Consider the following 26,355-nt stretch of genomic DNA (forward strand, 5'->3'; position numbering starts at 1 on the left):
TGGTATGTGCGTTAATTCCATTACTTGTAAAGAAATAATACCGTTTTCCTTGTTTTTTTTTTTCTTTTTTGGTTTTTTTTGGTACTTAATGAGATAACACATACAAAGCAGTAAAAACAGTGTTTGGCTCCTAACAACCCCCTCGGAAAGATCTCCGTTTTTATTCTCTCTAATAGGTTTATCAGCTGATCCGGGGTACCAGGGACTTTACAGTATATTAACCCTGATCACTCTCAGCTGATTTCCCCCACACCAACCTGCAGTTTTCCAATTCTCTCCGGGTCGATGAGGTGGACCGAAGAACTTTAAACATAACTACGGATGTTTTTTCAACGTTTATTTATTTTTGGGACAGAGAGAGACAGAGCATGAATGGGGGAGGGGCAGAGAGCGAGGGAGACACAGAATCAGAAACAGGCTCCAGGCTCTGAGCCACCAGCCCAGAGCCCGACGCGGGGCTAGAACTCACGGACCGCGAGATCGTGACCTGGCTGAAGTCGGATGCTTAACCGACTGCGCCACCCAGGCGCCCCCGGATGTTTTGACTGTCCCCACAAAAGGACCCAATAATCCGTTAAGAAAGGAACCGTTCTCGCGAGGACCCCAGTTCCAGAAACAGGGCTTTATATGACACTAGACTCCAAATGCAGCTGACCTTTTCTCTTGAAGTGAGTCAACCAGCCGGCAGATCTGTCTCTCAGGGGGGCCTAAGACAGAGCAAGGTAAATTTAGACCTGTCTCTCAGATATCTATCTACAGAACAGTGGTTCTCAACCCGGGTGCCTTAGATCCCCAGGGGATATTTCGCAACGTCTGGAGACATCTGTGGTTGTCACAACTGGAAGGGCAGCGCCACTGGCATCTGGTGAGTATAGGTCAGGGATGCTGGTCAACATCTTCCAACGCAACAAAGAATTCTCTCACCGAAAAGGTCGACAGTGGTGAGGCTGAGAAAGTCACCTACAAAAAAGGAAGGAAGGTTGGTCAACCGGGTTGTTTGGATTTAGACAAGGCATTGCCCTGGGTATGGTGGGAGAAGTAAGAGGAACCTGGTGCTTCTGCAAACTTCATGTCTCGGGTGGTTTAAATAGTTATGCTCCTCCCCTAACACCCCCAACTTTGTCTTTGCACTTGGAAACTCTAGGGCTGGCAGCCTGGAGCCTCTGGGACTCCATGCTTCCTGAAGACCATCTCTTCATCTCAGAAGCCTCCAGACATAGATCACTCCATGCAACCAAAAAAAGGTATTTTGAGCATAGGGACAAATTTGGATAATGTAACTAATTAGGTGTATGAGCCATTCTCAGTGGGGAAGGGAGGGGAGGGAACCCAAATCATATGCCAAAAAAAAAAAAAAATCCTCTGTAAATCTAAAGAAAAATTTTGGTAGTCTAAAATGTCAGTTCCTTGAAGATAAAGCCAGATGTTCAATAATAATAGAAATGGTTTTCTGGAGCGTATCTCTAGTTTACATAACTCGGAGGAAGGAAACACCATTGATGGCTGTTTGCGACAGCACGTTTTAGAGTGATGTCCCCAGCATATTTTGGAGCTACAGTATGTTACCATCTTTGAAATGCACAATTTGGTATTTTCTCTTTATCTTAGTTGATGCTCTTGGGTCCATCTCAGGCCGATCGTGACACCTTTCATGCTCTGCTCTCTCCAGCCGGACTTGTAGATTTCATCGTGGAGGAAGACTGAACATGGTAAGAACAGCCAAGAGATTCCCTAAAGAAGTGTTATCTGTAATCCTTGGGGGAAGTACTGAAACCAGCTGGCAAGAGAGATGTTTAAGAATTTGTATTTTGGTTATTGGCGGAGGAAACTTCTTCGTGGTGTTTCATAATCAGGATTAACCATGGGAGCATTTCATAATTGCAGATTAATCAAGGCTAGGTCTGTCCAACTTCCTGTAAGCATTCAGGCGGGCTGTAGTGAGGACGAACAGATGTTTGAATTGGGGAAATCACTTCTGTGGGTCTAATTTGTGCATCCTACGTCGTTGGCTTTGAAACCGTACAAATCACTGAAGTTACTGGACAGCCGTTACGGCTTGCAACCACGGGTTTTGTTCAGGAACAAATGGAATTGGGGGAAAAGAGGCCTCGGTACAGAACTGGACTCCGTTGCCAGCATAGCACGGCCATGTGGGGATTTATAGCCAAGGAGCAGAGTGGCGGTCTGTGGGTAGAAAATGACTAAGACAAAACATCAGGGGTGGGGGTGGCTTCTGGATAAGTGGGCTTACCAGGATTCTTGCGGAAGGCAGGCCAGGGAGATTGGCTGTCACCTGGAGGATGTTAGGGGATGAGGGACTGTGTCAGATACCCGGGATGATCAGAGATCAATGGTGAGGGATTCTCGTTAAATGGACCTGAGAGGATTCATGCTAAAACTGGGCAGATGGACACAGAAACACAAAAGTCAAGGCCTAGTGACTGAGAGGTGCCTTCCAGGGCTGTTGTGAGGCTCAAGTAACAGGCTACGTGTTTGAGTTCTTCGTGGGCAGTGTGAGCTATTAGGGATGCCAAAAATTAATCAGAAAAGGACATCAGTGGCCTTTTGCCGAAATGATTTTGTCACCCAAAGTAGATATGATGGCGTGCATTCAGTGGGAGCCCACTCTGGTTTCTAGATCTCCATGTTGGCGTCAAGGCTCATTTTGTGTCTACGGTCTAATGAAGAGTTAACCACGGTGCGAGGGGAGGGGAACTATGTTACAAAGGAAACCGCTGCTTATAGTTTCATTTCCTAGAAACTCAGAGGTCTGTTTTTATGCAAACCCCTGCCCACATCTGCCTTTGCCCCTTGAGGGATGGAATAAGGGGACTGGTGATAATAAAGACCGTTCGCATTTACTGACCACTTACTAGACATCCAGCGTCATGCTAAGGGTTTGATGTCTGTGGATCTGTTTCAGCTTCAGAGCAGCCTTGTGAGGCACAGATGAGGGAACTGGGGCTTCGGGAGGTTCGAGAGCTTGAGTGGTCTTGGCTGGATGGCCTGATTCCGGGAGCCACGCTGTAGCCCCATAAATGTGAACTTCCATTATGATACCTTACCACTGAAGAGAAAGAGAGAAACTGGTATATCTTTTGTAAGAAAAGAAGTGGAAACAATTTGCAAAAGAAGACCTACAAAAGGCCAGAAAGCCCCGGGGAAATTTATTCAACCTTATTAATAGTTATATGTCCTATCCTTTGATCTGGAAACTCCACTTCTAGAAACCCTTCTTAAAGACATGATCAAGGAGGTGGCAAATAATTTATGAAGATAGTCTATGCAGCATGGCAAAGAGAATATGTCATGCCGGATGTTGAGGAGGGGTTACTTAATCGTGGTCACCCATTAAATGGAATGTTGTGTAACCACCAAATCATGTTTTTTAAAAGAACACTGAAAGACCTAAGAAAGTACTTATAATATAGTGGCAAATGAAAACAGCAAACTAGAAATTGATAAGTAGCATATATTTCTCATGTGATTTTTTCAATTTTAGAGAGAGAGAGCAGGGTAGGGGCAGAGGGCAGAGAGAGAGAGAGAGAGAGAGAGAGAGAATCTCAAGTAGGTTCCATGCTCAGTACTCAGCTCGGAGCCCAATGCAGGGCTTGATCCCACAACCCCAGGATCATGACCTGAGCCAAAACCAAGAGTTGGACGCTTAACCAATTGAGCACCCCCAGGCACCCCTTCCTGATGTTTTTAATCTGTGCACACTAGATGCTTCCTCACTGTTGGTTAATCTGTGAAGATGGTTTACATGAACACATGTGTTACCTATTTGTCTTAATAGTTTCACAAAAGAGCATTCTAACCATTTTACAGTTGAGAAATCAAGAGGCTCTTGAGGTAAACCGATCCACCAAAGTGAGAGGGCTGTCATGTGGCTGAATAAGAATTTAAAATCCAACCTTTCAGGAGCTCATGGGGCGCTCAGTCAGTTAAGCATCTGACTTCAGCTCAGGTCATGATCTCCTGGTTTGTGAGTTCGAGCCCTGTGTCGGGCTCCGTGCTGACAGCTCAGAGCCTGGAGCCTGCTTCGGATTCTGTGTCTCCCTCTCTCTCTCTGCCCCTCCCCTGCTCATGCCCTCTCTCTCTCTCTCTCTCTCTCTCTCAAAAGTAAATAATAAAATATTTAAAAATTTTCAATGCACTCTTTCCACCAAAAAAGCTCTAGCTAAGGCTGGAATGCTCCTCACTCTGTGTAATAGACACAGGACATGGAGAGCAGTATTAGAAAGACATGTGCTGATATGTAACCGTAGTCTGGCAGTTTTACAAGTAAAAACATTATTCCACTCTTCACTGTAGCAAATTTCTTTGTGCCCAAGCAAAGAGGTAACCAGAAATTTATTTACTAAATTAAAGAAATCTCATCATTTAGAAATTTGAAAGATTGTGCTAAAATTAAAAGCAATCATTACAGATTAACCAACCAGTGTCTTCACACCCCAAGAACAGCTCGCTTCTGTCTCAGAAGCTTGCCAAATCTTAGGGCTGGGCGGTGCGCCATGGCCGGTCCCCAGCTTGCCGCCTATGTCTGTACAGCCTACAAGCTAAGAAAGCTTTTATGTTGTTGTTTTTTTAATGTTTATTTTTACTTTTGAGACAGAGAACGAGAACGAGAGCGTGAGCAGGGGAGGGGCAGAGAGAGAGGGAGACAGAGACAGGGGATCTGAAGCAGGTTCCAGGCTCTGAGCTGTCAGCACAGAGCCCGACTCGGGATTCGAACCCACGAACCGTGAGATGGTGACCACGGACGCTCAACCGACTGAGCCACCCAGGCGCCCTGAAAATTTTGATGTTTTTAAGTGATTGAAAAAGTCAAAGGAAGAATAGTATTTTATGACCCATCCTAAGTACATTAAATTCAAACTTCGGTGCCCACAAATAGTTTTCTTGTTTGTTCAGATATTGTCTATAACGGCTTTCACGCTACAATGGCAACCTACTCGTTGGTTGAGTGGTTGTGACAGAGACCATACAGCCTGCAAAACAGAAAATACTTGCTAACTGGCCCCATACAGGAAAAGCGTACTGTGGTGGATTCTGGAAAACAAGCGGATAGAGTATATGATCAAATAAGACTTAATATCTCCTGGTCTTTAGTGCCTGTTGTAACGTGTAATAGCTGTTGAGTACCTAATTTATGTAAGACTACTATATAGCATTTTATTCTTTTATTTTGAAAACTAAGTCTGTTGGGCTAAAAATGATAGGAAGTAAATGATTAAAAGTCTATTTTTAAAGTACGTGGGTTATATCCTTACACTTACTTTTGTTTTGTTTTGTTTTTGGTTACATAATGTGACTTTGGTATTTAAGATAATTACACTTTCCAGAGATTAGCCTACAATGAGAAATGTTTTTGAAATTTGCAAAAAAAAAAAAAAAAGGAGGGGGAGCTATTTTGTCATAAATTTATTAGGGAAATTCCAAGTGGAGGCTCAGTCTACCAAACAAATAGAAAAACAAGGAAATCAGAGGCTCCTGAAGTAAAATGATTCACCAAAGTGAAGTAACTTCCTTGCTCATGGTGTTTGGTTAGCACCCAGGGTGATGTCCATATCACTCTCCAGTTATCAAACAATTCAGTGCCCTACCCAGTTAATGGGCGTTCCCTCCTTGGTGAGTTACAGATAGACTACACCAGGTGGTGTGGTCACACTAAGAAAACTTTATTTGCAGCAAATAAGGAGACCACGGAGAATGACTTTCAAAGCCCCTAAGCAGATGTGAGTGGGTTCCTTTTACTTAGGGTTAGGATGAATATTCAGAAAGGGGAGCTTTGTCATCACAGGTCAAGGTGGGCACAAGGTTGCAAAACAGGTGTACTTAGAAAACAGACATACAGGAGCATTTTATGTTAAGCGTGTGCTCCTCCTGGGACGGAGACTTTAACACTTTAAGGAAGCAGGGGTAACTGTCGGACACGGGGAAAGGGCTGTAGAAGTTGCGGGTGTAAACTGAGCAGGGTCTTGGGCTCCTGATCTCCAGCAAGGAATACAGGGCCTTGCTGGTTCACCGGCTAGAACCACATCAGTTGACCTTGAGGAAAAAACAATTGTCTGAAAACAAGCTTTAGACTTTCTGGTACTTCCAATCCCACGGCGCGGTTTCAATATTGACAGGGCAACAGGTTAGTGACTTCAAATTCATGGGTGTCCAACGACTGCTCTTCTACTCATTCCTTGCCTCTCCTGTGTCCCTTTCCCATTATTTTCCAGCTGGCCATCAGCTCTGGTTCAACCCAGCCTGGCCACTCGCAGGATTCCCGCTGTAATATGAAATCCTTCGCTTCCCCAGCTTGCCTTCAGCACCCCCACCACCAGAAATGCATATTCCAATAATTCCTTTCCAACTTGGGCCACTTGGCTCTTTTCCTGCCCGTGTGATCTTGCAGATAGACTGGAGGAGCAGGTGAACCCATGGAGCTGTTGCCCCCGAAGCCTGGCACCTAGTAGCCCCCAGGGGCACTCAGTATGTTGGCCTTCAGATGGGTTGGCTGGTAAAGGCGTGGCGGTGAGCAGAACAGTAACTGTTCCCAGGCTTCCAATATTCCCATCTCAAGGTGGATTTCCTTCTGAGAGGAATTTTGCTGAGAGGAATTAAATCTAAGCAGAGTGTAGCCATGCAGAGTGTGTGAGAAAGACCCCAAGGGGAAGGCAAATTACCTGCAAAAAGATGAGGGGGTTGGGGGTGGTTCCTTGTTGCCAGCAGGTAGTCACACTGATTTCCTCGTGCAGTGTCTGCCTGGGCCTCCAGGAGGGTCCTGTCCTCCTTCTCCTCTGTCTTCCATATCTGCTGTCTTCTCACTCATAGCTGCTAAGCTTGCTTCCCACTTCACCGAGAACACTGCAGCCATTGGAAGAGGATATCCACATGTTCCCTCCTCCTTGTGCGCCTACCTAGAGCTTCTGTACCTGGATGTCCTGCCAGACCACCTATCCAGTTCCCCGTCGCTGCCTAACACATCACCCCAAAATGCATTGGTGTAAAACAACCACAATCATATACTTTTTTTTTAAGTTTATTTACTTATTTATTTAGAGAGTGAATGAGCAGGGGAGGAGCAGAGAGAGAGAGGGTGAGAGAGAATCCCAAGCAGGCTCTGCGATGTCAGCAAAGAGCCTGATTTGGGGCTCGATCCTATGAACCATGAGATCATGACCTGAGCCAAAATCAAGAATTGGATGCTTAACCAACTGAGCCACCCAGGCATCCCACAATCATATACTCTTATGTGTGGTGGGCTCAAGGGCCAACTGAGCTCAGTTAGGTGGCTCTGATGCTGGGTCTTTCACACCGTTACAGTCAGTGCCCAGGGCTGGACTCACCTGAAAACTCGCTCCCTCACAGGTCTGTGCCCAGGCAGGGAGACTCAACGGCTGCCAGCTGGGGCTGTTCAGGGGGGTCTCTGTCTCCAGGTAGTCTCACCAATATGGCGGCTGCAGTGTAGCCAGGTTTCTTACAAGGCTGGTGGCTCAGGGCTTTAAAGAAAGTGGGGAGAGAGACAGAGAGATCAAGAGAGAATGAGCACTAGGTGAGGGGGAAACCCTATCACCTTTTTTCTGTCCTAGCCTTGGAAGTCCTGTGGCATCACTTCTGCTGCTCTCTGTGCAAATTCTCACAAAAACCTCAAAGGAGGATAGGAGATTTGTCAACAAATGTGTGGACTCTTCTACTGAGGATGAGAATTTTTTCTGTTCCTAGCTAAGACCAGTCTCCATGCTGGTGTGCTAGGTGTCCTCCCTGCTCTCCTGCTCAGGATCAATGTTTGAGTACTCATCATCATCATCATCAATGCTTTTTGGTGTTTTTTTTTGTTTTGTTTTTTCATTCTCACCAGCATCACAACGTGCTATTATTTCTCTTGTCCTAAAATAAATCCTCTTGACCCTCCTGGCCCTGGGAACACCTGCCAGTGTTTTTGTTCCCCTTTGCAGGAAATTTCCCAGAAATGTTTGCTGTTTCCAATCCGTCATCCTTCTAAGAACTTTGAAGTCGTATTTTCTTTGGCTTCACCTTCAAAATATAATCCAGTATCTGGCACGTTCTTACCACCTCCACCCTTGCCAACTGGGCCTTTTGCTTCAATTGCTGTCATAGCATCTTGACTGGTCTCAGTCCTTCCACCTTCACCTCCTCACGGTCTCTTCTCAACACAGCACAACAGCACGGATCTTCTAAAATGTAAGTCAGGCCACATCACTCTTCAGCTCGTAAGCTTGACACGGAACCGCATTCCACTCAGAGGAAAACCATCATCCTTGGAATGGTTGGCAAGGCCCTGCGTGCTTGGCGAGAGGCTGGGGGCCCTCCCTCTTTGACCTCATCTCCTATCATTCTTCAACTCCCCTTGCTCAGGGCACACCAGTCTTGCCATCATCTTTTGAATATTCCAGCATGTTTCCACCTTGGGGGCCTTTGCATTAGGCTTGTCCCTCTGCCTGGAATGCTTCCCCCCCTCCACCCCTAACCCCCTTAATAGAACTGCATGGTCAACTTCCTCCTTTCCTTGAGATCTAGGCTCAAATGTCAACTTCTCAATGATGTCCCCCCAAACCACTGTGTTTATGGCCACAAGCCCACCCTGCTCTTCCTTTTTCTATAACCTTGTCACCTAACATTGATATGATGATTATAGTTCTATATTTTTTGTTTATTATTTGGAGAATGTAAGCTTCAGAAGAGCAGGAATCTTTTCTATTTGGTCGACTGATGTGACCCAACGCTTAGAAGTGGGTACCTGGCACATAGCAGGTATCAATAGATACTTGTTGAAATTTTCATTTTTCACAATTTACTTTCACATTATTATAATAAGGTTTTATTACATGCTGTGCAATCTTTAATTTTTTTAAATGTGTATTTATTTTTGAGAGAGAGAGAGAGACAGAGTGTGAGCATAGGAGGGGCAGAGAGAGGGAGACACAGAATCTGAAGCAGGCTCCATGCTGTCAGCACAGAGCCCAATGCGGGGCCCAAATTCACGAACTGTGAGATCATGACCTGAGTCGAAGTCAGACGCTTAACCAACTGAGCCATACAGGCGCCCCTGCTATGCAAATTTTAAGGTGTTTTTATTTTTTTATTTTTTTTTCAACGTTTTTTATTTATTTTGGGACAGAGAGAGACAGAGCATGAACGGGGGAGGGACAGAGAGAGAGGGAGACACAGAATCCGAAACAGGCTCCAGACTCCGAGCCATCAGCCCAGAGCCTGACGCAGGGCTCGAACTCACGGACCACGAGATCGTGACCTGGCTGAAGTCGGACGCTTAACCGACTGCGCCACCCAGGCGCCCCTAAGATGTTTTTAAAAATAAAAGGAATACCTGTTCTTTATTTAAAAACTCAAAGAACAGAGGATATAGCATGTTCTTTCCTACCCCGCAGAGGCTCCCTTTCTTACCCCTTCCCAGAAAAAATCACTGTTGAGTTTCTAATGTGTCCTTCTGTATTTTTCGCTGCAAGTACAAATCAAATATTTGTATCTTTATTCATCATAAAGGGTTCATATGCTATGTTATTTTCATGCTGCCTTAAAAATTCATTTTGTTTATAACTGAATAACATATCTTGTGCAGCTTTTCATGTCAATACCTATAGGTCTACCACATTCTTTTTATTTTTAGTTTTTAAAGTTTATTTTATTTAGAGAGAGAGAGAGCACGGGAGGCGCTGAGAGAGAGGGAGAGAGAGAGAATCCCAAGAGGCTCCCCACTGTCAGCACAGAGCCTGACCCGGGGCTCGAACTCAGGGACTCTGAGATCAGGACCTGAGCCAAAATCAAGAGCTGGATTCTTAAGTGACTGAGCCCCCCAGGCGCCCCCACATTCTTTTTAAAGAGATGTTTGGTGTTCCGCTATGGGTGGTTTCTCAGTTTTAACCATTTCCTCCAGTTGATAGATCCTCATCCAGTTCTTCCCAGCCTTACTGTTTCAGAAAGCTGAATAAAACTCACAAAACAGTGTCACCTGAAGACATATAAGGCTTATTATAAAAAGATGTGCTAGTTGTTGTTTTCTCATCTCTGTGGAATCCTTAGGAGGCTCATGGTGGTTGGAAGCCTTGCTTAGATCATTTTGAAACGGCAGCAGCCTGAGCTTCTGGGGATCTAGGAAGACTCACAGCTGAGGTCAGACGCAGGCAGATAAGTTTCAGGGGGCTCCAGGCCAAGGCTCAGAAGCATCGAGTAAGCACAATAGAAAAGGAGCGTGGAGGTCCGTTGGCTCAACCCACATAGTTTGTGGCTGAGAAAGTCAAGGTTTACGAGCGTTTAGTCAGTAGTCCTGCAGCAGATTGAGAGGCTGACTCCGTTCCCAGCTTCCTGGACAGCATGTTTCCCTATTCGCCATCCTATAGCCTCCAGCCTTAGACCTGCGGGTGGGAAGCAAATGTGGGTCTCGGATCAGGAGAACTCGGTTCTGAATGCAAGTTCAAGTCCTGCCAGGAAACGGATGCAGCCACAAGGATGTGTTTTGGCACTTTGAAGGGTTTCTTGAAGCTTCTGTTTGAAGGGGAGGCAGGCAGCATTACCTTTCGGCCTGACTAGCCTTTGTCTGCAACATTGTTTGCCCCACCTGGATTGCCCCAACAGCAGAGATCTCCCAGCTCAGGAGACACACGTGGCCTCTGAGCGGCAGTAGTAGAGGGATTTGGTTCCTAGCTGGGCAGGAATGGTGTCTGACTCCCCAGTATTCCCCTCCTTGGCCTAGCACAGTCTTTTGTGTAGGTTACATACTCAATATGTGTGTTGGATAGCTGTGTGAGCATATAATTCTTTTGTGAATGTAAACCTGAGCATGCCTGTAAGTTTACAGATTCATGAACTACCCTGACCTAGCATTGCTGGACAGCAGATGGAATCCATCAGAAGTGTATCATCCGAAAAGTCTCTCTTTTTCCCTCAAGTTGGTCCCACTCAAATTGTAAATCCCTCCTTTTGGTATTTGGCAGATTTCCTTATGAAAACTCTAAGTAGCACAATATGGACACATCACAGTGCTAAGAATCCTTGAACCGAAAGAGAAATACACTGCGATACAGACACAGGCCAAGTGCGTTTGCTGTAACTGTGTGAAGCACCTTGAAGATGATTGCTCAGCATATGCACTTGGACGCTTGGTTCGAAGTTGCTTCTCTGATCTCTGCCTCTCCATCAGTGAGATGGGAATATTTATATGTCCTTTCAACTTTATTGTCAGGGCTTAGTGATGTCCTAGCAACACTGTGTCTCCTTCAGCATCTGGCACGTAATAAGCACACGAGAAAAGCCACGCCATTGTTAAAAAAAAAAAAAAAAGCAAATGGCCGTCTGGTGACCGTTCAGTGTGAATTCGACATTTTCCATTTTCACAAGAAGAGGCGATTTACTGAGAGAATAGAACACCTGTACATACAAAATCAAACATTCCCTTCTTGACCAGTTAGCTCGCTAATTGAGCATCCGGATTTACCCAGTGGATTTGCATGTGTAGTTAGCTGGGATTTGCAGCCGAAGCTGAGCCTGGTGTATGTCATGGTGTATTACGTTAGTTTACAAATCACGTTACTGAAAGGCACATGTCTTTAGGCAATCGTGGCCCAAAAAACCAAAACAAAACAAAATAACGTGAATTATTTGTAGCAGATGAAAATATAGGGCCGGCTCAACACTGAGTGAGCTCTGTTTGAAGACTTTTACTTACTTACTTATTTATTTTAAGTAATCTCTACACCCAATGTAGGGCTTGAACTCAATGACCCTGAGATCAAGAGTTGGATGCTCTACGGGCTGAGCCACCCAGGAGCCCCTTTGGCACTGAGCAAACTCTTATATTGAATTTTGTTGAAGCTGAGGTCCCCACTTTACTGTTAAGCAGGTAGTTCCCAGTGGTTTGAAAGGGGACATTTCCACTTAAGGAATAAAGGAAAACTTCACATCTTTCAATCATCTTCTCAAGAATATTTTTTAAATTTGGAAGCCTCAAAAGGTATTATTTCTCTTAATCGTTTTAAAAAATACTTATTTTATTTTTGAGAGAGAGAGAGCATGAGCAGGGTAGGAGCAGAGAAAGAGGGAAACAGAGGATCTGAGGCAGGCTCTGCGCTGACAGTGGAGAGTCCGATGCGGGGCTCAAACTCAGAAACTGTGAGATCATGACCTCAGCCGAGGTCGGACGCTTAACCGACGGAGCCACCCAGGTGCTCCTTATTTCTCTTTAACACATTTGGGAAGGTTTTCTTCCTTGAGTCAATTTTTCCCCCTCCTTTGCTTCTTCAGAACCCAGCCTGTCACTGTCTATCTGCTATCTCTGAGTTCCAAGCTCCTGGTACAGCCGGCACAGAGAGCCAGGAGACGGCCCGTCTGCCATAGAACATTCCAAGGGCCAGCTGGGCTGAGGCTCAACTACTGAGCATAGGACAGGGACAGTCCCGTTCCGGATATGCCTGTTCCCAGGAGAGACAAATGAGCTCGCCATTCTTACTGGGGTTTCAGGTTCAAGGCGACAGAACTGAGAAAGGACCAAGGAAAGGGCCTTCTGCAGTTTCACTTCCCATGCCTTCCTCTGACACTGTCCCCTTTCCTTCTGGGGTACTTTCCCACTTCACCCCTTCTTTTTAGAGGTGCCAAGCCCTCCTGGTGTCTCCTCGCTTCCTTGTCAACAGTCTGACCTTTGGAATACTTTACCATTTATGATCATTCAATGTGTGTCTTCCATGGGATTTTAAGAAAGTTCAAAGCCTTGATTTATTCAGCAAATACTTATGTCATGCTCACCATGTGGCAGGCCATCGTAACGATAGAGTACATGTAAAGACAAGCAAAGTTCCGGACATAAGAGTGTTCACCACCCAGAGGGAGGATTGCGTGCCTTGACATGGAGCCTTCTGGAAAAGTAGTATAACAAAGCAGCCAAGAGCACAAGCTCTGAGTCGTGCCCTCTGCTTTACACTCTCTTCGTAAACAAACCTAGTTCTTAGCATTGGAATGACGAGGAAATCATTCGCTAAATGCCACTGGTGGAAATTAGCGGTGTGTGAAGGCGCTTAACAGGCTTTCAAAGCAGTATAATTTCTTTTAATATTTGGCAGGCTTGGGTTAAATTTGCTTAGAGTTAATTCTATGCGTGAGTTTCGTACAGCCTAAGATTTTGTCCAGGCCAGGGGTTTGCAAACTACGGCCTTTGGGCCAACTCTGACCACCTGTTTTGTATTGTTCGTGAGCTAAGGAGGGTTTTTATAACTTTAATGAGTCACATTCTTAATGGTAATTGAAGTACCCACATGATCGCCTCAATTTTGCCTAAAATATATACTCTCTAGCCCCTTCTGGAAAAAGCTTGCCATCCCGTGGTCTAGACCAGTGCTCTCTAATAGAATTTTCTACAGTATGCCTGCACACTCGAATACTGTAACCTCGAGCCTACTGTGCCTTTTGAGCACCTGAAATACAGTTAGTGTAGCTGAGACACTGAATTTTAAAATTGCATTTAATTTTAATTAATTTAAATTCAAATGGCCACACATGACTGGTGGCTATCATATCAGACCGAGCAGCTCTAGACCATTTTATTTATTAGTTTTTTTAATTTCTTTTAAGTTTATTTATTTTGAGAGACAGAGAGAACAGATGAGAGGGAGAGAGAGAAACCCAGGCAGGCTCTATGCTGTCAGCGCAGAGCCGGATGTGGGGCTCGAACTCACAAACCACTCACGAACCGTGAGATCATGACCCGAGCTGAAACCAAGAGTTGGACGCTTAACCGACTGAGCCACCCAGCTCCCCTAGACCATTTTAAGTGAAAAGATTCTGTATTCTGTCAATGTTCCTCATTCTCAATTTCATCAACTCCCCAGAGGCTGTAGGAGTCAAGGGCAAGGCAGCACTGCTAGTCAGATTCTTGCCCTGGACTGACTTTCATTGTCTGCTAGAAAATACTTAATGGAAAGTGCTGGAAAAATGCATGTGAGCACTCGCGCTCTCTTAGGGCTGCTCTTGATTCTGTCCATTCATCTGCCTTCATTTGCGGTAAAGCAGTGGGCTTTTTCAACCCTGCCCGGCCCCAAATTAAGGAAGGCTTAATCAACTTTAGAGTTCAGTCTGCCGGCAGAGAAAACCTCACTTCCTTCCATCACTGCTCGCAGATGCTAACTTCAGCCATAGCTCATGCCTCTCCTAAGACTGCTAAAAACAGTAAGAAGCCATCAACACGCATCATGAATATTGCCAAACCGTTTCCCCTAAGAGTAAAGCCACAAGTCAACAGTTGGCGTTCATGGTGACTGTAGTTCACAATACTGAATTGTATTTTGGAAAGTTGCTAAGGGAATAGGTCTTAAACGTTGCCATCACAAGAAAAACAGCTGTCACGATATGAGGTGATGGATGTTCACTAGACTTGTTGTGATCATTTTACAATATACACATATATCTTGCTCATAGCCCGATACCAACATCCCATATTTTAGGTTCTCCCACGAGCAGCAATTTACTGCCAAGTTCTGAATTCCACAGTGGCTAACAGTGGGTTTACATTGGTAGAGTAGAAAAGCCAATGAACACGGGCTTAGTATAACAATTTTGTGATTTCTCAGAAGCTCCTAGAGGTTAGCAGCTCAGCGTCCTGATTTGTACTATGCTCTGGGAGGTCATGCAAGGATCTGGCGACTCGAGATCACCTACCCTGTTGCTTCACCACCCCCGTCACGTTGTCCATGGAGATTACTCAAAAAATAAAATAAAATCAGGGGTGACCGGGTGGCTCAGTCAGTTAGGCATCGACTTCAGCTCAGGTCATGACCTCTTGGTTCACGAGTTCGAGCCCCGCATTGAGCTCTCTGTTGTCAGTGCGGAGCCCTCTCTGAATCCTCCATCTCTCTCTCTCTCTGCCCTTCCCCTGCTCGCTTGCTTCCTCGCTCTCAAAAATAAACATTAAAAACAGAAGTTTAAAAAAAATAATAAAAGCTGGGGCGCCTGGGTGGCTCAGTTGGTTAACCATTCTGACTTCAGCTCAGGTCATGATCTCACGGTCTGTGGGTTCGAGCCCCACATCAGGCTCTATGCTGAACAGCTCAGAGCCTGGAGCCTGCTTCGGATTCTGTGTCTTCCTCTCTCTCTCTGCCCCTCCCCTGCTCATGCTCTGTCTCTTTCCATCTCTGAAAAATGAATAAACATTTTAAAAAATTTAAAAATCTTTAAAAATAAATACAATACAATACAATACAATACAATTTGGAAATACCATTAGTTCTTTCCAGACAAGATGCTGACACTTCTATATGTGTAGTTTAATTGTATGTTCTCATTCCATGGGCTATTTTTTGATACTTGCAATTAATTATTTTTATCATTCTCATCAAGTCCAGAGATTGTTCTATATCTCCCAATATATTTTTCTTCTTTTTTGTTTTGATGGAGAGAGAGCATGAGCTGGGGAGGGGCAGAGGGTTGGAGGGAGGAAAAGAGAGAGAGAGAGAGAGAGAGAGAGAGAGAGAGAGAGACTCTTAAGCAGGCTCCATGCCCAGTGCAGAACCCAATGTGAGGCTCAACCGTGAAATCATGACCTGGGCTGAAATCGGGAGTCGGAATCTTAGCAGACTAACAACCCTGGGGACCCCTTCCCTTTCTTTCATCTCATACTGATAGAATCGCCATTTATAATTGGGCATATACCACTCAGAAAAAAAGATTGTATTTCCCAGCCTCCTTTGCAGCTAAACATGGCGTGTGACTAAGTTAAAGCTAATGTGATGTGAGAGGAAGTGAAATAGGCAATTTGGGGGGTGTATCCTTAAATGGTGGGGCTGTTCCCCTTCTTCCTATCTGCTTCCATCTGGCTTCTTGTAACATGGATGTTGTAGCCACCTATCTTGAATGATGCAAAGGCAGACAACGTGCCAAGGGTGGTGAAGTGACAAGGTAGATCACACCATTCTTCCAACCGTCGATCCAGAGCTGGGTTGATCTGGCCAGAGTTGGTACTTCTGTCTGGGTTGATCCCAGAGAGTGTCCTCAAGAACGTGGGTTGGAGCTTCTTAAACCTTTCTCCCCAAGGAATCCCCGGGCAAATAGAAGAGATAGAATGTTATCCCCTGGGGAGTCTGGGGCTGTGGCCTAAAGCAGTTGACTCCAAAGGGAAATTTCTTTGAAATATTTTGCTTTATTTCATTCATGCATGCATTCACTCTTTTATTCATGTGCTTATCAAACATACTGCAACACAAATTAAGTGCCAGGCATTGTTTTACACAAGGGCACACAAAGCCCTGCTCTCTTGGTGCTTATATTCTCATGCAAGATAGACATTAAACAGATAAGCGCATAAATTATCAGCAAGATAATTGCTGATTGTGTTAAGGGCCATGAAGGAAATAAAGCAGAGTAGTCTAGTACAGAGTATATATACCTCTCTGTGCCTCAATGGACTCATCTGAAAAATGGAAATAATAATAGAGGTCTGTAATTCCAAAATCTCCAAACTGAAAGCTTTGTCCTCACTCAGTCAACGGCAAACATACGACTTGAATTCATTTGGATGTGAATCTTGATCTGAACTTGAGTAAGTTAGTTTCCTTCCTTCCTTCCTTCCTTCCTTCCTTCCTTCCTTCCTTCCCTTGATTTTTCTTCCTCCCTCCCTCCCTGCCTTCCTTTCCCACTTAGTGTGGATAATTCTTTGTTTCACTGCACAAAATTTTAAGTGTTTGGTGATGGGATACTGCCCCAGGCCCCAGTAGGAACATTACATAACATGTGGATCCATATATCCTATTACCTTCTAAGATCTGAAAAATTCTTAGTTCCAAAACACATCTAGCCCCAGAGGTTTTGGGTAAGGATTGAGGGTCTGTAGTACCACTCACATGTGGTTCTTATGAGTTAATATATCGAAACATTGAAAATGATGCTCAGAATATAGCAAGTGCTGCTTACTAGAGAAAGCCTGACTGAGTGTGTGTTATTTATGTAGACACCTGAGGGATGAGAATGACCTGGCTGTGGGAAGAGGAAGGGAACGATAATTTCAGGAAGAGGGAACAGCAGGTGCCAAGACTGGTTCGAATGCGGAACAGAAAATAGGCCAGATGTCTGGTGTGTGGTCAAAACAGGGGAAGGATGGTTCAAGGTCATGGAAGTAGGGTGGGAGTCAGAACATGCATGATATAAGCAATAATAAGGATTCAAAGTGTAATAGGAAGTCACTGTAGTTGATGTGACTCATATTTATAATGAATGCTTTCATGCTGTTTGATGAATGGCTTGTAGAGGAGACAGAGAATTGGGGGACCATTTTGGAGCCTCTTGTGGTAGTCTGGGTAAGACCTAATGGCTAATGGGGGTAAGGAGGTGGCAGTAGACATGGAGAAAAGTGGACGAGTGCAAGAAAAAGTTTAGAAATATGGAAGGATAAGAGACTTTCTGATTAATTTTCCATTCTAGTTTATACTATGTCCATATGTAGAGTCATTTCACGGTCGTTGTCTCAGGTATGTTAAGGTCAGGGTTTGCTGGACCCAGCTCATACAGGCTTGCCAGAGCAATTCTGCACATCCCTCCCCAAGTCTGCACTGAACGGCATCACACTGGCAGTTGCAAATTGGCCATGGTGGGAGTCTTTACACTATGGGAATTTGCAAATGCCGCAGATCAGGACTTAACAAATCAGAGATGTGGGCGGGGGAAGGACAGCGGTTGTTAAACCACTCTTATTATGCCTATAACTCAACTGCCTTCATCTTAGAGCATTCGTTTCCCCCCCATCATAGAAATACTTAAACTAGGCATATTCCGGAGAACTCAGTTGATGGCTATCACTTCATGTTTTTAACTCGCTAATTTAGGGATCCCCCCAGTTCTTCCCAGGATCTCATCTAGGTTCGTGGGAGTGGGCTCATAAGAGGGTACCTGGTTCACAATTTGTCCTTTATTCATTTGGCCCCATTTAGAATACAACTCACCTCCCAGGTCAACAGTAACACCCTTCGCAGCGTTACTTATTACCTTCCGATAGTGGGGTTCACGAACTCATCATGTCTTCTGGCAGAAGCGTGGCTGGAGATGGGGTCCAGGGTCTGGGATCCCATAATCAGGGACTATAAAAATAGCTCCCTCTGCATCTCTCCTTTTCCCATCTTGACTCAACCCCTCCTCCCTGAGTGATGAACATTTCTCCTAAATCTTTGAGTAAGATCGATGCTCAAGGGAGATATACCACGTTTATCTATGAGCTTCCTATAACCCCTGGCCTATTGCCATATCTCCCCAGGGATCTGAGTGCTCCACGTTGGGGAGTATAGCCTGAAAGGATAACTAGAATTTTGATGGGTGGAAATGGTAGAACAGACTAGTCCAGGTGAAAAGACTTGCAAGTCAGGGAGCTACACATTGGGCTTGGGGGTTAGCGACTAGAGAAGCTGAGAGGGGCGTTGTATCAGGTGAGCCTGGACAAGTAGGTATAAATAAAGCCAATTACTGGAAGACTTTGGATGCCATGACACAAAGTTAGGGCTCATTCTGTAAAAAAGGGGGAAAAAAGAAAATAATTTGAAAGACTTTAGAGTAATGTAATCTGATTAATCTTAGGGAAGCTTAATAGTTTGGGTGGATTGGAAGAGCAAGAGCCTGAGATCAAGGATGAAGTTTTAGCTAAAATGGCAAAGCAAGGAGGATGTCAAGGAGGTCAATGAAGAACGTCAACTGGACTCAGTGAATGGTTTTAATGAGGAAGAGGAGGAGACAGGGTGGTGAAAGAGAAAAAGAGAGACAATGTTGTACCTCTAACTTCAACTCTAGGCATCTCAAGATGCATGAAGAAGCTCTTTGAGATCCTTCTGAACCATCTTTCATTAGAGAAAAAAGAAAGCTGGGGGGAAATTTGCTTATTTACCTTGTATTAGAGGAATTAAGGGAAGTAGGCATTTGGTTTATTAGATATCACCATATTTGGTTGATTCAGTCAATGGGGAAGACAAAAGCATTAATTGATCTAGAAGCTTGTTGTAGAGACACAGGCTACATCATTCCATAGATAAGCACCTGTTAAACTAAAACCAGTGTTCTGGAGTAAAATAGTGATAGAGATCCTGAAACTTGAGGGCAAGTCCCTGGTTAAACCACCCTCTAAGGCAGGGCAAGTTCAAGTTAATATGGTGATTAGCAAAGCTCTTTAGTACTTCCCATACTACCTTTTAAGGTCTTTCTCCCCTGGGTCCCAGTTTCTCCCCTGATAAATCTGGATGCCCAAGAATCAGCATTATGGGCAGTTTGCCATATGTCCCAGTTTGCCTAAGAGAGTCTTGGTTTTCTGTCAATAGTCTTAGCGTAATTATATATTTTTTTTCTTAAAATTTATTTATTTTTAGAGAGAGAGAGAGGGAGAGAGAGCAAGCACATGAGTGGGAGAAGGGCAGAGAGAGAGGGAGAGAGAGAGAATCCCAAGCAGGCTCTGCATTGTCACCACGGAGCCCAACGCAGGGCTCAATTTCATGGACAGTGAGATCATGACCTGAGCCACAATCAAGACTGGGATGCTTAACTAACTAAGCCACCCAGGTACCCCTAGTCTTAGCATAATTCTTAATAGGTCTGCCTTCCTTTCACTCTCATAAGTATCCTCTTTTTTAAAATTTTTAAAAATGTTTTATTTATTTTTGAAACGGAGAGAGAGGCAGAGCGCAAGTGAGGAAGGGGCAGAGAAAGGGAGATACACAGAGTCCGAAGCAAGCTCCAGGCCCTGAGCTGTCAGGACAGAGCCCGATGCAGAGCTCCAACTCATGAACCATGAGATCGTGACCTGAGCTGAAGTCAGAAGCTTAACTGACTGAGCCACCCAGGCGTCCCCATAAGTATCCTCTTTGATCAATCAGGAGTCACCCAGACGGTTCCCTGACTGTCTGCTCTGCTCTCTCCTTTCCACATTTCTGTAATGTAAACCCAATGTGTATGGGATTCTGTGTATCTCCCTCTCTCTGCCCCTTCCTCACTTGTGCTCTGTCCATGCCCAAATCATCTTGGATTTCCAAAAACAATCCAAGAGGAAAGCCAGCTCATAGAATGGCAGTGCTACTTAGGATATTGAGAGCCTTGAATATTGTGAGGTGTAATGTGCAATGTGTACCAGAGCAGGCTTAGCACGCAAACAGTAAGTGCACTAAAGTCTTAATGTGTTATTTGTCCCAATGTATTTTCATTTTAATATTCTTTCGTCCCCAAATTTCAGACTTTGGCAGCTAGTTGATAGCTCTTCCATTGCACTATTTTTAAATAATAGTGAATAGGAAAGTGTGCGTCTATCACTTTGAAAGCTATGTAACTGAAAGGCTAAGATGCTAAAAGCTAAAAATGTAACTAAATTATTATGAACCTTAGTAGCAGACAAACACAGTCACGGAGTGGGAGATGTCGTCCAGGCAATGGAGAATAAGACTTGATGTGTTTATTTTAAACTGTAGCAAAAGAGAGGCAGCAAATAGGAATTTTCAAATCTGATTCTTGGTATATTTTAGAACGATTTAGAATGATGGTGATTTGTTCTTTCTTATACTTTCAGGTGTTTCCAGTGTGGACATTGAAGAGACAGTCCCTTATCCTTTTTAACATAATCCTAATTTCCAAACTCCTTGGAGCTAGATGGTTTCCCAAAACTCTGCCCTGTGATGTCACTCTGGATGCCCCAAAGGCCCATGTGATTGTGGACTGCACAGACAAGCATTTGACAGAAATTCCTGAAGGTATTCCTACCAATGCCACCAACCTCACCCTCACCATCAACCACATACCTGGTATCTCTCCAGCTTCCTTCCACCGGCTGGACTACCTGGTAGAGATCGATTTCAGATGCAACTGTATACCTATTCGACTTGGGCCAAAAGACAATATGTGTCCCAGGAGGCTGCAGATTAAACCCAGAAGCTTTAGTAGACTCACTTACTTAAAATCCCTTTATCTGGATGGAAACCAGCTTCTAGAAATACCTGAGGGTCTTCCCCCCAACTTGCAGCTGCTGAGCCTTGAGGCCAACAGTATCTTTTGTATCATGAAAAATAACCTAACAGAACTGACCAACATAGAAAAACTCTACTTGGGCCAAAACTGTTATTTTCGCAATCCTTGCAACGTTTCATTTTTCATAGAAAAAGATGCTTTCCTGAGTCTGAAAAATCTAAAATTGCTCTCCCTAAAAGATAACAATATCACATATGTCCCCACTACATTGCCATCCACTTTAACAGAACTCCATCTTTATAACAACGCCATTGCAAAAATCCAAGAAGATGATTTTCATAACCTCAATCAACTGCAAATTCTTGACCTAGGTGGAAACTGCCCTCGTTGTTACAATGTCCCATTTCCTTGTACACCCTGTGAGAATAATTCTCCCCTACAGATCCACATGAAGGCTTTTGACGCATTGACAGAATTACAAGTTTTACGTCTATACAGTAACTCTCTTCAGCATGTGCCCCAAAGATGGTTTAAAAACATTAAAAAACTTAAGGAGCTAGATCTTTCGCAAAACTTCTTGGCCAAAGAAATTGGGGATGCCAAATTTTTGCTTCTTCTTCAAAACCTTGTCCAATTGGATCTATCTTTCAATTATGAACTTCAGGTCTATCGTGCAACTCTGAATCTATCGGATGCATTTTCTTCACTGAAAAACCTGAAAGTTTTACGGATCAAAGGATACGTCTTTAAGGAGCTGAGCAGCCATAACCTCTCCCCGTTACGTAGTCTCTCCAATCTTGAAGTTCTTGATCTTGGCACTAACTTCATAAAAATCGCTGACCTCAGCATATTCGAACAATTTAAAACATTGAAAGTCATAGATCTTTCAATGAATAAAATATCACCTTCAGGAGATTCAAGTGAAGTTGGCTTCTGCCCTAACACCAGAACTTCTGTAGATGGTAATGCACCTCAGGTCCTTGAAACATTACATTATTTCAGATATGATGAGTATGCAAGGAGTTGCAGGTTCAAAAACAAAGAGACTCCCTCTTTCTTGCCTTTTAATAAAGATTGTTATGTGTATGGGCAGGCCTTGGACCTAAGTAGAAATAATATATTTTTTGTCAAGTCCTCCGATTTTCAGCATCTGTCTTTCCTCAAATGCCTAAACTTGTCAGGAAATACCATTGGCCAAACTCTCAATGGCAGTGAATTTCAGCCTTTAGTGGAGTTGAAGTATTTGGACTTCTCTAACAACCGGCTTGATTTACTCTACTCAACAGCGTTTGAGGAGCTACGCAACCTGGAAATTCTAGATATAAGTAGTAATAGCCATTACTTTCAATCAGAAGGCATTACTCACATGCTAAACTTCACCAAGAACCTAAAAGTTCTGAAGAAACTCATGATGAACAACAATGACATCTCTATGTCCACCAGCAGGACCATGGAGAGTGAGTCTCTTAGAATTCTGGAATTCAGAGGAAATCATTTGGATGTTTTATGGAGAGATGGTGATAACAGGTACTTAAAATTCTTCAAGAATCTGCTGAACTTAGAGGAGTTAGACATCTCTGAAAATTCCCTAAGTTTCTTGCCTTCTGGCGTTTTTGATGGCATGCCTCCAAAACTAAAGACTCTCTCCTTGGTCAAAAATGGGCTCAAGTCCTTCAACTGGGGAAGACTCCAGTATCTGAAGAATCTAGAAACTTTGGACCTCAGCTACAATGAGCTGAAGAGTGTCCCTGAGAGATTATACAACTGTTCCAGAAGTCTCAAGAAACTGATTCTCAAGTACAATCAAATCAGGCATCTGACAAAGCATTTTCTACAAGATGCTTTCCAGTTGCGATACCTGGACCTCAGCTCAAATAAAATCCAGATTATCCAGAAGACTAGCTTTCCAGAAAATGTCCTCAACAATCTGGAGATGTTACTTTTGCATCATAATCGGTTTCTGTGCACCTGTGATGCTGTGTGGTTTGTCTGGTGGGTTAACCATACAGAGGTGACTATTCCTTACTTGGCCACAGATGTGACTTGTGTGGGGCCAGGAGCACACAGGGGCCAGAGTGTGGTCTCTCTGGATCTGTATACCTGTGAGGTAGACCTGACTAACCTGATCTTGTTTTCACTTTCCATATCGGTGGCTCTTTCTCTGATGGTGATTACAACAGCAAACCACCTCTATTTCTGGGATGTGTGGTATAGTTACCATTTCTGTAAGGCCAAAATAAAGGGGTATCAGCGTCTGACATCACTGGATTCTTGCTACGATGCCTTTGTTGTGTATGACACTAAAGACCCAGCAGTGACAGAGTGGGTTTTGGATGAGCTGGTGGCCAAGTTGGAAGACCCAAGAGAGAAACATTTTAATCTGTGTCTTGAGGAGAGGGATTGGCTACCAGGGCAGCCAGTTCTGGAAAACCTTTCCCAGAGCATCCAGCTTAGCAAAAAGACGGTGTTTGTGATGACAAACAAGTATGCAAAGACTGAGAACTTTAAGATCGCATTTTACTTATCCCATCAGAGGCTCATGGATGAAAAAGTAGACGTAATTATCTTGATATTCCTTGAGAAGCCCCTTCAGAAATCCAAGTTCCTCCAGCTCCGGAAGAGGCTGTGTAAGAGTTCCGTCCTTGAGTGGCCGACAAACCCACAGGCCCACCCGTACTTCTGGCAGTGTCTGAAAAATGCCCTGGCCACAGACAATCACGTGACCTATAGTCAGGTGTTCAAAGAGACGGTCTAGCCCTTGTTGGCCAAGCGTGACTGCCTGACCTACCAAGGAAAAGCTTGGCTGTCTAGATTGTCCCATGAATGCCTCACTAAAAGGGTGTTGTTAAAGTCTCCAAGACCTGGGATTGTCCACATCAGAGAGGAGAGTCACAGTATATGACAAAGGAATTGGAAAAATGGAATTTCTATAATGCATCACATCATCTTTCCGATCTCTCTGTGACCCCATTGGCACTTGAGTCTCCCCTTTCTGTTTCTGTATAAGACACGACTGGGAGAAGGGCGGCAAGGAGAGGACATAAGGCTCTGATTCTCCTGTAATTCTCTTGTGATTATTAAATACACACGCAATCACGAAATTCAGAGGAATCGTGCTTCTACTCCTAAGAAGTGCCGCTATGTATGGAAATTGGGTAAAAGATGCTCAGGGCCGACGTGTATGACATCACAATGTACTAGAGTTAGTGAAATGAAAACACAGGGAACGCAACTGATTGCTTCTGCATCACCTAGCGCCCCCTTCTGCACAGATCGACTGTTGCCCTCTCCAGAACCAGGCGGCACAGGCACTCTGACCCTGGATGTCTGTCCTTTGGAACTGTGAGAAAAAAGTGTTAAGTCATCCAGTTGATGATATTTTGTTATACAGCATCCTGAGCGGACTCAAACAAAGATTTTTATCTGCATTGCAAAAGGACTATAGCCAAAGTAAAATTGCCTCATCCAATGGTCTTTGAAACTGCTTTGCTAACTAATATCGTATATCTGTAATTATCTGCCAACTTGAGCCATCAACATTAGGTGGTTTTTATTATTATTGTTATTTTTAACATTGGATGGTTTTGATGGTAAACTCTGAAGGAGGACCCCCAAGAACATTTATTTATTTATAGTTATCAGGCAGGGATGACAATTCTTTGGATTCCTTTAAATTGCATGGGGGAGGAGAAGCCAAGGTTTACAGACCTCAGCACTCAGAAAGCTTCAGTCTTGAACCCCAGCTTTCGCCCTCAATGGCAGCAATAGAAAGGACCAAGACATTCTGAAGACACACATACTTTCAACTGGGTATAAAGCCACATGAGCTCAAAGTTTGAAACCTGATCACTTTGCTTTATTTCAGGAAAACAGTGACCTACCGAGGTGTCTGTGCCCTTTGGAAAATAGTGTGCATGGGTTCAAATCTCAGAGCATTAGTTGGGAGATATTGTATTTTCCTCATGTATCAAAATGCCAAGGGTTGTAAGTATAGCTGTAAATACACAGTATATGAATTATTTCCAAAGGACTTGTAATCAATAAGGGTCACAAATTCCCAAATTAATCTCTGGATGAGATGAATAAAGACATAAGCTGCAAGAACCAACTATTTGTCAATGTCTTTAAGCTTTATTGTACTTAACAGATGCCTTTCTTCTTCAGTGAAAACAAAGGTAATATCATAACAATCGGCTCTTGGCCATCATAAAGTTTCTTCTATCACAACACATCTACACATAATGTTGAGGTTATTTTGGTGATTTATAAACCATAAAGCACTTGGAGACAACTTAAACATCTTCTGAAATGGATTAAGAGGAAGGGAAACTGAAAATCATGCATCTCGGAAACCACAGCATATTTTGACATGAAGCTATGTACAGGGTTTATTGTAGAAAACAACTGAAAGGACATCAATTACATTCTTTGTAATCTTGGTTAATCACTCTTAACCTTCTGAGAGCTCTGTGTGGAGTTGTGTACTGCCAGGTGCCCTCCAAAGCTCTGAATGTCCTGCTTCTCGGCTGACACCCGTCTGGTTGGCTCCATTCTGGAAGGGACTCTGGACTCTCCATAGATCCCACACCACTGTCAAGGCTTGGCCCCCAGTTCCTTTCACCTCTGGACTTGCGAGGTTGTGTCCTTCCTCCTCAGACACATCCCGTGCCTCAGCAAGACTTGGGCATTGGCGGGATCCAAGCCAAGGGGGAGCATTTGGCAGGGCAAATATTATGGCTGACAGAAGGCAAAGCAAGTGTCTGTGGTCTCTAGAGGAGAGAGAGGATCAGTGTGACCATAGCTCTGTGTCTGCGTCAGGTCTCCTGGCCCCATCCTCACGTCTATTTCCAGCTCTATCTGGACACTCTTAGGCCTGCGTAGATGGTCTCTTAAACGTAGTCAGAGGGGCGCCTGGGTGGCGCAGTCGGTTAAGCGTCCGACTTCAGCCAGGTCACGATCTCGCGGTCTGTGAGTTCGAGCCCCGCGTCGGGCTCTGGGCTGATGGCTCGGAGCCTGGAGCCTGTTTCCGATTCTGTGTCTCCCTCTCTCTGCCCCTCCCCCGTTCATGCTCTGTCTCTCTCTGTCCCAAAAATAAATAAACGTTGAAAAAAAAAATTTTAAAACGTAGTCAGAAAACATAGGGTACATGAGGAGGATGGTAACTTGAGAACCTGGGCGTGTTGCTCCCCAGGCTCACAGGAAACTAATGGGCCTAGCAAGAAACAGGTTGCACATCCTGCGAGGTATTTTATTTTTTATTTCTTAATAATGTTAATACGTGTAGTAATGCTTATTAATTTATTTATTTTGAGAGAGAGCACAAGCAGGGATGGGGGCAGAGAGAGAGGGAGAGAGAGACAATCCCAAGCAGGCTCTACGCTGTCAGCGCAGAGCCCAGCTCGGCAGTCGATCTCACGAACCGCG

General features: G+C 44.2%; 1 protein-coding gene across 2 annotated transcripts; it reads left to right on the top strand.

Annotated features, from left to right (window-relative positions):
- Nucleotides 1-796: 796 nt before the first annotated feature.
- Nucleotides 797-25,039, top strand: TLR7 (toll like receptor 7). Of its 2 annotated transcripts, XM_047075891.1 has the most exons (4): nucleotides 797-979; nucleotides 1,145-1,244; nucleotides 1,609-1,709; nucleotides 20,537-25,039. In XM_047075891.1, the coding sequence occupies exons 3-4, from the start codon at nucleotides 1,707-1,709 to the stop codon at nucleotides 23,684-23,686; spliced, it is 3,153 nt and encodes a 1,050-aa protein (XP_046931847.1). In that variant the 5' UTR covers nucleotides 797-979; nucleotides 1,145-1,244; nucleotides 1,609-1,706; the 3' UTR covers nucleotides 23,687-25,039. The 2 variants fall into 2 exon arrangements, with proteins under 2 accessions (XP_046931847.1, XP_046931848.1); XM_047075892.1 differs by lacking the exon at nucleotides 797-979 and having other exon boundaries at nucleotides 1,114-1,244; nucleotides 1,633-1,709.
- Nucleotides 25,040-26,355: the final 1,316 nt, after the last annotated feature.

Source organism: Lynx rufus, unplaced genomic scaffold (assembly GCF_022079265.1).
Source record: "Lynx rufus isolate CCGP_SWC_20201006 ecotype Redwood Valley unplaced genomic scaffold, mLynRuf1.p SCAF_14, whole genome shotgun sequence".
NCBI lineage: Eukaryota > Metazoa > Chordata > Mammalia > Carnivora > Felidae > Lynx > Lynx rufus.